The 14,120-nt window shown below is 43.1% G+C and overlaps 1 protein-coding gene across 1 annotated transcript in view; it reads left to right on the top strand.

Moving 5' to 3' along the window:
- The first annotated feature begins 639 nt into the window (after positions 1-639).
- The window catches only part of LOC124289541 (A disintegrin and metalloproteinase with thrombospondin motifs 7-like), a 135,334-nt gene continuing 121,853 nt past the window's right edge, over positions 640-14,120 (top strand). The window contains 1 exon segment of the mRNA XM_046726123.1: positions 640-1,098. Within this exon segment, the coding sequence (XP_046582079.1) occupies positions 978-1,098 (121 nt within the window). The 5' untranslated portion in view covers positions 640-977.

The following is a 14,120-nucleotide window of genomic DNA, read 5'->3' as shown; positions in this document are numbered from 1 at the left end:
ACCTTTTTATTGTTTCACGTCGAAATGAAAATTCAGGGCGGGTGGGAGACGAGAAAAACAACCAAACACGAACAGTCTTACGTAAAACAGTTACCCATACCAACACAGTCTGTCACATATTCGTTATCTTCCATGCATGTTTCTACAGCGACAGCAGAACGGCTGTTAAAGTACACTGGTATGAATGTACGTATATACCGTTGTTCTCGCGCCACTCTGTTCCTCACTTGTACACCATCGACTCTCGCCGTTATCATCCCTGCATGTGTAACTGAGATGAGTCGTCCTACATCTATCGACCTGATATCTGCACGACTAGCCTGTCCATAATTTCAAATCAAAAGCAGCTGGTAAATTTTCTCTGATTTTTACCCCCAGAATTCCAGCACTATCAACGAATCAGTTGAGAAACAATTGTTCAGGCGAGTTCGCTTCGTCCCAGCAGCAGCTAAGCTACGGAGTGTGTGCCTGCACCCCGTGCATTCAGATAGGTAATACTGTTATTTGAGAGCGTTCCCATTTCCCAGAGGGTGGAAAGTGCCTTATACACGCTTCACCGCCGTTATAGAATGACACAACCTTCCAAATCTACTGACAGAGCGTTAACTGGACAAGAAGCCTCTGTTATCTCGCCGACCCATTCTTACCGTGTCGGCCGAGGACACACAGCGTTCGCCTAGCCCAGCGAATAACCCCCCTTGATCAACCTCCCTCTTTCTCCACCGTGAATGGTGTCGTCCAAACAGAACCGCGAACTTTCATTGGGGCTCACATGCGATCGGAAGTGTCGGCTCTACGAGCAGACGACAGACTCCAAATCACAGAGGCAGTTAAAATGTTAACTCGTTGTATGGTCAGGCCGAAGACACAGGCTTTAACCCGGTGAAAATTGGAGAAATCAGCGAAATCTTGTGTGTGATTGTGTGCAAGCTTTTCAGCCTGGATTGTGGCTGTCGACAGGAGTACTGTGTGTCGTGATGAAGCCACAACAACTTGGAGTCTCTACATGTTCGCTGCTTCTTCAAACTCTAGCATTTATCGTCTTGCTGCAGATCAGTGTTGCACGTCAGTCGCCTGTGTTCTATGATAAACGCCAAGGTAGGTGCACGGAAATCGCTCGAGCGCGTCCACACCTTATCGTCTGCTTTCTAAGCCGCTGGTGAAAACCCACCAACCGGCGTTCCCTCAATAACCCCAAAATGTTTCTTCTGGGTTAAACAAGCCAGATTTAAAACTGCTGTGTAAACTCTTTCCCCTAGAGCTGTGAACTATCCCTCCCAGGACTGTTTTCTCATCTGTCCATATTTTCCCACTGATAAAATTTCAACCGCACATATTTTCTTAAGTTTTAAATTGGTTGAACACTGGCCACTTTTCGTCTCAAATTTATAGTCAACGGTGCCTCCTCTTGATGACATCGGAAATCTCAACTGAACCACGAAACGTGGCTAAAAAACAACAGGGTAATAAATAACCTGACAACAGCATTATCAGATGAAGGGAGTTTAAGTAAACTCTCATAAATATATAGGCCCCCTTCGATGAAAATCGTCATGCATTCGGGAATCTGTATTTACGATAAAAACATTTTGCAAAAGTCTACACTGAAAAAAGTTAGTACATTTGAAATTTGATATGTACATATATGAAAACAGTTATTTCGTGTTACATGTGTTGATATAGCATCACTTTTATAGGTTTTGCATATTGTTGACTTGTTTAAACTTCCATCTAAGTTAATAACAGTTCAACTCTCATTGCATACAGGTACCGATGTTTCGTGATGTCAAAATGAGCAACGGTATAATCGTTTAGAAGTGCTAATTTTTTGCAACTTTGTCTAAATATACATATGAAATGTTTGCTAAACACCTTGTCGAGATGGAACGGATAATGTTTGTATGTAGTTTGTGACTGTTACAACAAATCTTAGTTCCCTTGTACTAAAACATTGTTATGTTAGATGATATTATCAAGCTTCAATAACATGTGACTGTTACTACAAATCTTAGTTCTCTTGTACTAAAACATTGTTATGTTAGATGATATTATCAAACTTCAATAACTTGTGACTGTTACTACAAATCTTAGTTCTCTTGTACTAAAACATTGTTATGTTAGATGATATTATCAAACTTCAATAACATGTGATAAATGCTTACAAAGTTCTTACAAACCCCGGACGTCATGTGAAACAAGCATATGTGGTTTATGTATCGATATACTTTCATATTGTTTAATAATTCTCCGCGTTTCCGATTGTTTGTTTACATTGTGTCAAGTTTGGCTTTGTTGTCACAGACAAGCTAACCTCGCACGAGCCACGAGCTGCACGCGGCTCGCGCTGGGCCGTCTTCACAAGGTAGAGGCAGTCCGAGGTCGCTCAATATCTAGCATTGATAACAGCCCACGGCACAGCGTCGCGTTAATTGTTAACTAACGACGTCGACTGGAGTGGGCTAGGCAAATCTTACAAATCAAATTGCAGTTTACGAGTGTATGTTTGTTGAATGTGATCACCAAGCGTTTACATGAATATACACACACTTGATAAACCCAGTTTCCGGAAGACTGGCAATGGCATGGTGGTATTGAAGTCACACCGTGGTGCTCTAAGCATCGCAGGATTCTGTATGCTCGTGGAGAAATCCCTTTAACAGAAAATTGTTCTCATGCTTGGAATACTGCTATCTGTTTATTGCATCCATGAGCTTATAGTGCATTCATGTAGAAGGTGATGTACGGGCTGGTTAACACAAGTCAAATCGGTGTAATATTTAGGATTATTTAGTCGTAATCCAATTCATGTGCGGTTATTCGGGGACCCCGCCCGCCTCTGTGGGTCTAGTTGATAGAACGTCTGACGGAAGAGCGGAAGGTTCGTGGTTCGTGGTTCGATCTCCGGCAGCATCAGACCAAAAAAGATGAGGCTAAACGATGATGCGTGTTGTTACGGGGCGGCGGGGTTTCCTAGTTGTGAAGGCGTTCGGTCGTTACGCGCACCTGCTCGATTGACTAAGTGAGTGCCGTTGTCAAGCCTATTTTAGGCGTGTTATTGCTGGAATATTGCTGAAAGCGGTGTAAAATCATACTCACTTGCTCACCTCTTGTTATTACACTCTCCAGGTGTTCTGCATTAAGAGTCCTGGTGCGGTGGGGTAGCCTAGTGGTTAAAGCGTTCGCTCGTCACACCGAAGACCGGTTTCGATTCCCCACATGCGTACAGTGTGTGAAGCCCATTTATGGTGTCCCCCGCCGTGATATTGCTGAAATATTGCTAAAAGCGGCGTAAAACCCAACCCACTCACTCATTAAGAGTCCTAAACCAAGGCCTGGTCTTCCCGGTGTCAATATACTGTGTTTGAATTGAGTATCTACGTAGACCTGTGGCATTTACTACGCCAAAAGAGCTTAATCTAGTACAAGAAGACACACGCATACGCATGTTTACACACACGCAGGCGTATTCATGCACGTTGCCTTATAAGTGCAGTAAACCTGAACGCTGCGTTACACATTCTCTTCACGTTACCTTATATCTGACATGTATTTAGACACAGGTAACTACATTCTTCGTATCAAAACTATAAATATTTCCAACATCGAATTTGACTGCCCCTCCCCTCTCATCCATCAAGAAATGACCTCTTTAAATGCGTTCTTTGTGACGGAGGGGTTGATAGTTTTCGACTCTTTTCACGACGGATTTCGTGATTAATGTTGGTGCGGTGGGGTAGCCTAGTGGTTAAAGCGTTCGCTCGTCACACCGAAGACCGGTTTCGATTCCCCACATGGGTACAGTGTGTGAAGCCCATTTATGGTGTCCACCCGCCATGATATTGCTGGAATATTGCTAAAAGCGGCGTAAAACCCAACCCACTCACTCATTAAGAGTCCTAAACCAAGGCCTGGTCTTCCCGGTGTCAATATACTGTGTTTGAATGGGGTATCTACGTTGACCTGTGGCATTTACTACGCCAAAAGGGCTTAATCTAGTACAAGAAGACACACGCATACGCATGTTTTCACACACGCAGGCGTATTCATGCACGTTGCTTTATAAGTGCAGTAAACCTGAACGCTGCGTTACAGATTCTCTTCACGTTACCTTATATTTGACATGTATTTTAGACACAGGTAACTACATTCTTCGTATCAAAACTATAAATATTTCCAACATCGAATTTGACTGCCCCTCCCCTCTCATCCATCAAGAAATGACCTCTTTAAATGCGTTCTTTGTGACGGAGGGGTTGATAGTTTTCGACTCTTTTCACGACGGATTTCGTGATTAATGTTGGTACTGGTTGAACTATGGTACACCTTTGCGACGGACATATGATCCAGTGTGTACGGCGGTGGGGGTAGCCTAGTGGTTAACGCGTCGTGGCTAAGTCAGGGTTCGATTCCCTACTTGGTCGATATGTATGAAGTGCATTCCTGATGCCCCGGTCCTGATATTGCTGGAATATTGCTAAAAGCTGCGTAAAACGCAACTCCCTCCCACACTGTATATAGCAACTTGTACAAAGTCAGTGATGTTAAATAAATGAATTCTTTTTATCCCGATTTCTGATTCTTGTTTACTATATTACTGAAATGATGCCGATCGACTAACTCTTAAGTGCCATTTACAAGGTCAATTTGCTCCTGGAGTAAAATACTCTAGGAGAAAATATACTTTTACTTTACCTCTGGAGCAGGTGTAAATTTACTCCAGGAGTATAAAATACTTCCGTGAGTAAATTCGTTTTGTGACGTTTACATGGTCGATTTACTTACATAAGCAAATATACTCCTGAAAGTAAATTTGTGCATGTAAAAGCGGCTTTAGTCTCTAAATATTTTATAGTAACAAATAAACCCATGTAAATTGAAAAGGAACCCAGGTGAGATGGGAGGTTCAGAACCTGAGGAAATCTAGACTTGATTCATTTAGGGCTTTAGCACTGCACGGAGGGCTGGACAGTAGGGAAATAATGTGGTTCAGGGTGAGTGAGTATGATTTTACGCCGCATTTAGCAATATTCCAGCAATGTCACGGCGGGGGACACCAGAAATGGGCTTCGCACATTGTGTCTATGTGGGGAATCAAACCCAGGTCTCCGGCAAGACGAGCGAACGTTTTAACCACGACGCTACCCCACCGTCCCCTGTGGTTCAGGGAGTGTGAGACAGACTAATGCCGATGCGGTAAAGTTTTAATTACTTACTGACTGATAACATTAATGCATATTTTTATCCATGGCTGTTTACTTATAGTCGTAGACGGTATCATTAATGGGTATCTTTCGTAACTATCGGTTTCATTTCCCAGACTACGTCATTATATCACCAGAGGGGTACTCGTGGAGACGACCCGGTTCAATTATTGAAGTACTTCAGTTGTAAGGTCCAATACTGACTGACAATGCTTCTACGCTATTTTCGGCAATATTCCAGAAACATCGCTGCTTGGGACACCAGAAATCAAATTATCATATCATACCTAGCTACGAGGGGAATCGAACCTGGGTCTTCGGCGTAACGAGCCTACGCTTAAACAACCCACAAAGCTACTCACCCGCTCTGTAAGGTTAATAATAGCTGCTATGCATAGTAACGACATTTTGTAAATTCTGTTGGTGTATAGGTATATGTGTATGGTATTTGAGTAAGGGGGTGAATGTTGTTTTAAGCCGCAAACTGCGTTGCCCCTGGTATACCACTGCGGACTGTAAATTATCAAGCCAGGACCAGACAAACCAGACGTTGGTCTTGAAGACAACGGCCCTCGCTGCCCCTTGACTCCCAATCATGGAAGACACCGAGCCAAACTTAACCAAAGGATCCACTCTTGTCTTTTAATAGGGGCGGTTGGGTAGCCTAGTGGTTAAGGCGTTCGCTCGTCACGCTGAAAGACCCGGGTTCAATTCCCCACATGGGTACGATGTATAGCCCATTTCTGGTGTCCCCCGCCGCAATATTGCTGGAATATTGCTAAAAGCGGCTTAAAACCAAACTCACTCACTCACTTGTCTTTTACGACCAGCATTGGTTAACTGGGACCAGTCCTGTCCCAGGTCTTAACAGAATTAGTGATAGTGGGAGACTGATCGCATCCGTGGTGTTATTACTATGCCAATAACCTGTTAAACAATCTCACTTCTGTGTTAGGTCAGTAGGTAAGTCAACAAACATGTAGATTAAGTGCTGACGTGTTTCTTGTAATCAATCACCGACTCCACATTTAATCCATCACCATTTCGTCTACACGTCTATACACTCACTGTCGTCATAGAAATGATAACATATCGAAAATGGAAACAAAATTAAAATGCTCTTTTACGATACACGCGATATGTTAAGAGTTGGGTGGAGTCAGATATTATATAAAAATCCATACTCTCGTTTCTTTAAACGTGACACCCACACCCAAATACTGATATTTGAGTCCTGCGTGTAGAATACCCATTTATGAAATCTGTAGGCAATAAATATGACCCCGAACCACTTTGTTAAATTAAGATTTACGCCGAACTGAAACGTCTTTGAGGAAAGATTTCCCCGTGCCAGTAAGTATGCGCTATGAAAGCGAACGCCTGTTTAACCAAGGGCCAAATAAACTTACCTCGGGATTACATGACAGTGTACACATAATTACTGAACTGACCCAAACGATAAGATTATAAGAGTTAAAGTCAAATGACAGGCCGACAGCCTGGCTAAACAGGGCTGTTTATCAGCCCACGTTGCCGGTCGACAAGCTATGTGTGATCCACAGACACATTGAGAGCCTGTCATACACAAAATTGCTCGTTACATCCTGGCACACTCGTATCATCCTCTCCACTCACGCTAAATTCTCGCAATTCCGACGCACGTACTAAAACAGCGTAGGGACGATGAACTCTGTATGATATGACGGACAATTTCAGTGGGTGCATTCCAGTTACTTCGCGGAATAAGGTTCGAGAATTTCCCAAACTCCCAGGCAATGTTTGTTCTTTCAATACAGTTTCACGTCGCTTGCGTCGTGCTTCGCTTTGTCGGAGCATTCCAAACATTGGTGAACTTAATTGTTACTTTTTTACACGCTTAATTGTTGCTGCAAACCGGCAGACACGTTGGAACATTTTTAAAGAATGCATTTGTGTTAATGACAGCTTATAGGTACATCTGTTTCGGGCATTGGCATAGGTTTATCTCATTAATGTACTTTGAGGACACGACATGGGCAGTTAATGTCTACCTGAGCTTGTACGAAACATGCATAACTCGTTTTACATGTTGACAGCTTCAAGGTTTTGTACGAACACATTGTCTGACGAAACACACTCAAGAATAATGTATACAAAATTGCAAGATATGGAAAACTATAAATTAGACAAAAAACGTTTCAATATATAAATAGAATATTTTAATTCGAATGAATCACAGTTTATGGTAACTTGAATGACATTGTGTTCTTCAGCAGCTCTAAACTGTGCAGACTTTGTAGCTGAGCAATGCCTCGTTTGATATTGGATCTACCTTTGGCTACGTACGAGCTTAATATAATACTTGCATTGTTTGGCTTTGAACTTAAGCCACACCGCTCCACATCGCCATTGTTCTGTTTGTCATTATCTAATATTTTTGCACTGCTTGTGGATATTTACACAGGTAATATATGTTACTATACACCGACATAGTTGTATTGATAAACTACAGATTCAGTAAAATCTGGTTTTATTTTTTTCTTGATGATACTGTGTGGAAAATAATGTCCCAGTGTTCAAATGGAGACCAACATTAATGTGTTTTAACCAGAGCGATATACCGTAACTGCTTTTCAAAGGGACGTCTTCGGTAGAAATTAGTTATTTGAACTCAGTCACGGAGAGAATAATATAATGTAACGAAAGTCGTACGTTTGGACTTGATATTTGGAGCAGGTTATATTTGCGAAAATCATAGTTCGTCGTACTGTAATTCGCCGCCGTCACCACCAACTCCTTCCACAGATTGCACGGGGCGGTTGGGTAGCCTGGTGGTTAAAGCGTTCGCTCGTCACGCTGAAGACCCGGGTTCGATTCCCCACATGGGAACAATGAGTGAAGACCATTTCTGGTGTCCTCTGCCGTGATATTGCTGGAATAGTGCTAAAATCGGCGTAAAATCGTACTTACTCACTCACTGATTTCACCGTGAACGTGTAGGGTCTGCGCCACTTAGGACTTCCCATCTGCATACAACTGAGCGACGCTGGGACATACTGTTTGAAGCCACTGAGAAAACCAACGCATTCACTCTCCATGTCAAACAGGGACCCGTTTCACGAACCAACCTTCGTAACGTGTGTTAAGCCATTGGAATAGTCGTGGTGCTAAGATCACTTAAGGGCTATGTTGAATGTGTTATCAATCCAACAGTAAATGTCCATGTTGAGAACTGCTTGATTCTCGATCGGAAATGATACCGTTCAGTTTTGATAACACGTTTTAAATGCAATATTACAGCAGCCCATTCAAGGTGGGTGAAATCGACGTTGACGTTGGATTAAAGATTACTGCTCTTGTATTGCGATGTGCGCGTCCGTGTGGCTCTGCGCGTGGCTCCTAGTACGTGTCCTGACTAATGCTACTTTTCTAGTGCTATCCGACTGTGATACGATGCCGCAGTGTCAATATAGATACCTTATACAGACGCAGAGTACTGAGAGGAGACCAGTCTTTGTATTTTTCCCTAGGTAACAACAAGTACGATCTCTTAACCTTTGTTAGTATGGAACTGCAGGGAATCGAACGGCTAACCTTCAGCTCTACGGGCAGATGCTGCATCCACTGGACCACGGAACCTGTTGCCGTCTAAGCTACTTTACACATTGTACCCATGTGGGGAATCGAACCCGGGCCTTCGGCGTGACGAGCGAACGCTTGAACCACTAGGCTACCCCACCGCCCCCCTTTAGCATGAAGGCCATGAAGACGATTTTGTGAAGCAGTTAATACGCGGTTTGTAACCTATTCAGAAATGCACCTCTTGAAATATCGTATAAATCAAGGGATTTCAGGACGCTATGGCATCCCATATATCAGCCAGCCCACCTATCTAGTGACCACAACTACACTTGTATCTATAGTGTATGCTAATACGGTAGACACCGTGTGGCGTATCAATGAGATAAACTTATATGTGCTGTTCAATGAGAAGTACGAACTATCCCATTGATCAGCTCGACGGCTGTTTGTGAATGGTCTAGTCTGACATATGTTAAGGCTATGTTTTGTCTCGCTGAAGAACTTCACACGATCTGCTCAATTTTTCCGGCTTGAATTACATGGTATAAATTACATAATGCCCGTTATATTAATAAGATAACTGGGAAATATCACTGAGTCATGGAAACTCTCCCGTGGGGTATGTTTTCTTCTGTAACTGGTTACGTGTAGTGATAGGCAAGTGCGCTGTATGGGGCTAAGTCAACTTCAGATGACACGCGCTTACCCTCCCGTTGCACTGACATTACCGATCGACGATTGAATAGGTGAGGTGAGGTGAGGTGAGGTGAGGTGAAATTGTTTTAACGTCGTGCTTGAAAATATTTCGCTCATGACGACGTGCATGCGTGTGTATGTGTATGTGCGGCTGCTTGTACTAGCCCAGACTTAAGCTGGTTTTATAGTGCTAGCCCACTGAGATACCATGCCGCTGTGAAGCATGGATACCCCACTCAGACACATTATACTGACTCCGAGCCGACCAGTCCTTGTACCCATTAATGCCGAGCGCCAGGCAGGGACCAACAAGTACCATATTTTAACGTCTTTTGGTATGACGCGGTCGGGGATCGTACCCGCGACCTCCCGCTCTCCGGGACGATTGAATAGAATAGACTGGTGGGTAAGGGGAAGACAGGGTGGCGTGTGCGTGTGTGGTGGGTGCATGGTGGGTTGTGTTGTCTACCGTGACTACCCACACCCCTCCCCACCAGAGTGTCAACATGTCAGTCACAAACATGTTATCACCTACGTCAAAGGGGCACGGGTGACCGAGTTGTCAAAGGCGACGCGAAGAGTTGCCTCCCTTGGGCGCACCAGGTACATATGTTTGTGGTTTCGAACCCCGGTTTGCCCCGTTTATGTTTCTAGGTTTGTCAGCTCTATACATGTGATCGCGAGGTCTCACCAAAGTGGTTACGCACGTGACAGGTCAGTGAAAGGGATATTTCACACTCTATGTATATACATGCCCTAGGAACAGGAATGGAGGAGGGTCACTGTGAATTAGTATCGATATGTTAATGTGGTGCCTGTGTGGTGTCTTGTCTCAGTGTGTGCAGGTAAAGTATGTCAAGAAATGTTTAAAGATAACGATTTAAAAATTAACAACATGTGTCTATCATAAGATATTGACATACCAATGTAATAAATAGCTGAAACGTAAGGCGGTTATTTTTCGGTTGAAATAGATGTAGGAACATAGAACTACTGAGAAAGATGTACAAACTCATAAATATTCTGTTTTTAAACGCTTGTGAATAAACAGGCATTATTGAAAAAAAAAATCAAATATATGTCAACGAAACAAAGTTCATTTCTTATGAGAATCGATTTAGATTCGAGCAGTATCTTGTAAAACCCTGTCAATTAAATGCGTTAGACATGGCAGCGTGCTTTGGGCAAATAGCATGGAACTGATTACAGATACCTCATAATCACTACTTGTTGTATTTTAGTTGGTCAGTTTGCAGTATTTTAGTCAACACAGTCATGAATACCGTATATGCTGGTAGATGGTCAATGTGCAGTGTACTGCTCAACACAGTCATGAATACCGTATTTGTGATAGATCGTCAATGTGCCGTGTACTGATCAACACAGTCATGAATACCGTATATGCTGGTAGATGGTCAATGTGCCGTGTACTGATCAACACAGTCATGAATACCGTTGATGCTGGTAGATCGTCAATATGCATGGTTCTCGACACCGGGATATTGTTGATGCTGATATTATGCCACATATACCCAATTATCCCCAATGTCAGATTAACCAATCCCCGCCAAACAAAAAAAACCCCAACAATTACGTAGTAACTGTAATCATATCTCATATCCTTCGTAGATGCACTAAGGTGCAGTTAGCCTGATGGCGAACTTCCTGTAGAGTTCACCGCCATGGTAACACAGTGAGCAGCGGTAACACTATCCGATCCACCAAAACAAGAAGTGGTGAGGGTGGTAACCATTAACCCTCCCCTGAATCTGTACAAGTGTCCAGCTAATCTATCCCTTGTTCTGTACGTTATTTGCTATTTAGTATCGCGGTGATGACAGATTATTTTCATTATAAACACCGGGGAATGCTTTCTGACCTTCCTCCCAATGGAGGTACACGTACTGAGCGTGATGTCGAAGCCGGCTCTGTGAGGTAGACTAACGCTCGGTCTTTGAAAACATAATTTCGATATAAACAAAGAACTGCAGTAAGTTGAAAAGAAGCTTATGAGATTGGGGTTTCAGAACTTATATTTGCTTCATTCAGGTCTATGACAACCCTTTAGGGGCTGGACGGAGGGGAATATGATATGGTTTGGGGACTGTGAGACAGACTGCAGTTGGAATAGAAGAGTCGTTCTAATCCTTTCACGAATGGAAGGAATAACGGCGCCGCCTATCTGTTCTAGAAGGTGTTATATTAATGATAAAACCCCACTAGTCACATAACTATTTGAATATTTTCCGTCCCCTTTCTCAATTGTTAGTGGGGGCGGTGGGATAGCCTAGTGGTTAAAGCGTTCGCTCGTCACGCCGAAAACCCGGGTTCGATTCCCCACATGGGTACAATATATGAAGCCCATTTCTGGTGTCCCCCGCCGTGTTATTGCTGGAATATTGTTTAAGGCGGCATGAAACCATACTCCGTTGTTAGTTGGTGAATATGCCCCAAACAGGGTGTTTGTGAAGTGTTTTCATAGCGCCCCTTCATGCCAGGCGCCGGATGGCGGGATGGGTGAGGAAAAGGGTTTGAAGTCTTTTGGACCTGGGCGTGATACCTCAAACCAGTGATGTGTTGATGTTGTGGAAAGGAGGTGATGTCTTGACAACGATGCTGTTATTCAAGAGGCGCTTGGCGTGTATATAGGCAGTGAACTCACTTCATTATGCGTAACTCAGGTCTCTAGTTGGATCCCAGAGGAAGATGTACACTGACTGAGGAAGGATAAAAACCCGAGCATCTCCATCAGATTAAAGGGGAAAAAACGTAGTTTGGTTCTTCTTGTGAGGCCTCAGTGGCGTTTCAAGGAGGAAGGTTGTATTGACAGCGGATACGGCTAGATTTTAGGCCGGGTTACTTCTACAATTTCAAAGCGTGACTGTCAGAATCGCTTTAACTATTGCTGCAGTTGCAGATCTAGATTTAATGGAATTGTTTTTTTGTTAGGCTGCAAAAATCCAATTGCTGGATGTTCGATGTGCAGTTTCGAACCATAGTTGAAGGTATGGATTCAGAGGAAATTTTTGCTAAGACCCCCAAAAGAAGAAATATGTATGTATATATAATGTGCGATGTGTAATTTCGAACTATAGCTTTGAGACAATTTTAGAGACGCGTTTGGTAACGAACAGGTCTTGTGCATCTTTCTTGAACATAACGTGTATGGAGATCGTGGAGATACACTGGCCCTTTCTATCAATCATTCATGCTTTTGCGTGTGTATTATTTCTCCAATGTATTATGATAAACACGCTATACCAATTTGCCATCATAGATTTTTTTCGAAAGCAATGACACCATTCCATCTCTCCACCCTCGAGCACATAATATCTGTCGCCAATGAGAGCTGTTTGACTGGACGGCTAGTTGTAGCATCTCTTTAGTGGAATCGAATTCACAACTTATTTGGGGTGGCGTATGGTTCCAAGGTATTCATTACAGTAGAAAAGATAAGCTTGTAATACACGGTATACTCGAAAATGACCAACAAGACGCTGTTTTCATATTACACTGCTGCATTAAAATCAAGCTTAATTTTAAATTAAGAGTGTCGGTTTTGCAGTTTCTTGTTGAGCCAAATAGAGAATTTTCCTTAGTGCAAGCTAAAATACAAGTGAAGGGGTGGATATGGTTTTACGCCGCGTTTAACAGTATTCCAGCTATATCACGACGTAGGATTTCCGATAACGGCTTCAACGGTGAATCAACCACGGGTTTCGGCATTATGTGCAAACGCGTTAACCACCTGCCTGCCCCACCGTCCTTCTATAATTTAAAGTTACCTTGACTCAAATCAGATGAACACAAGAGAATCAATAGCAAACCAAATAAAACTTCATTTTCGGATACTCTGATGTTTCTGCTGTCTTTTCGTGTTAAACACAAATACACTGCTTGAGAACGGTTGGCTTTTGTTGTTCGCAGCATGCTCGGTTATCCACATAAAACTAGACTTAATACAAGTCTCCAAGTTTCAACAATAAATAACATGAAACCTTGACCCTCACCTGCAGCTACATCTACAGCTACACCATACTCACAGCTACAGCTACAGCCATACTCATACTCACATCTACACCATACTCACAGCTACATCTACAGCTACACCATACTCACAGCTACATCTACAGCTACACCATACTCACAGCTACATCTACAGCTACACCATACTCACAGCTACATCTACAGCTACACCATACTCACAGCTACATATACAGCTACACCATACTCACAGCTACATCTACAGCTACACCATACTCACAGCTACATCTACAGCTACACCATAGTCACAGCTACATCTACAGCTACACCATACTCACAGCTACATCTACAGCTACACCATACTCACAGCTACATCTACAGCTACACCATACTCACAGCTACATCTACAGCTAGCTACACCATACCTTGCAGCTACATCTACAGCTACACCATACTCACAGCTACATCTACAGCTACACCATACTCTGCAGCTACATCTACAGCTACACCATACTCTGCAGCTACATCTACAGCTACATCATACTCACAGCTACATCTACAGCTACACCATACTCTGCAGCTACATCTACAGCTACACCATACTCACAGCTACATCTACAGCTACATCATACCCCTGCAGCTACATCTACAGCTACATCATACTCTGCAGCTACATCT

This window comes from Haliotis rubra, unplaced genomic scaffold, assembly GCF_003918875.1.
Source record: "Haliotis rubra isolate DU_JTF1 unplaced genomic scaffold, ASM391887v1 Scf112, whole genome shotgun sequence".
Taxonomy (NCBI): domain Eukaryota; kingdom Metazoa; phylum Mollusca; class Gastropoda; order Lepetellida; family Haliotidae; genus Haliotis; species Haliotis rubra.
This window is presented reverse-complemented; position numbering and strand designations above follow the sequence as displayed.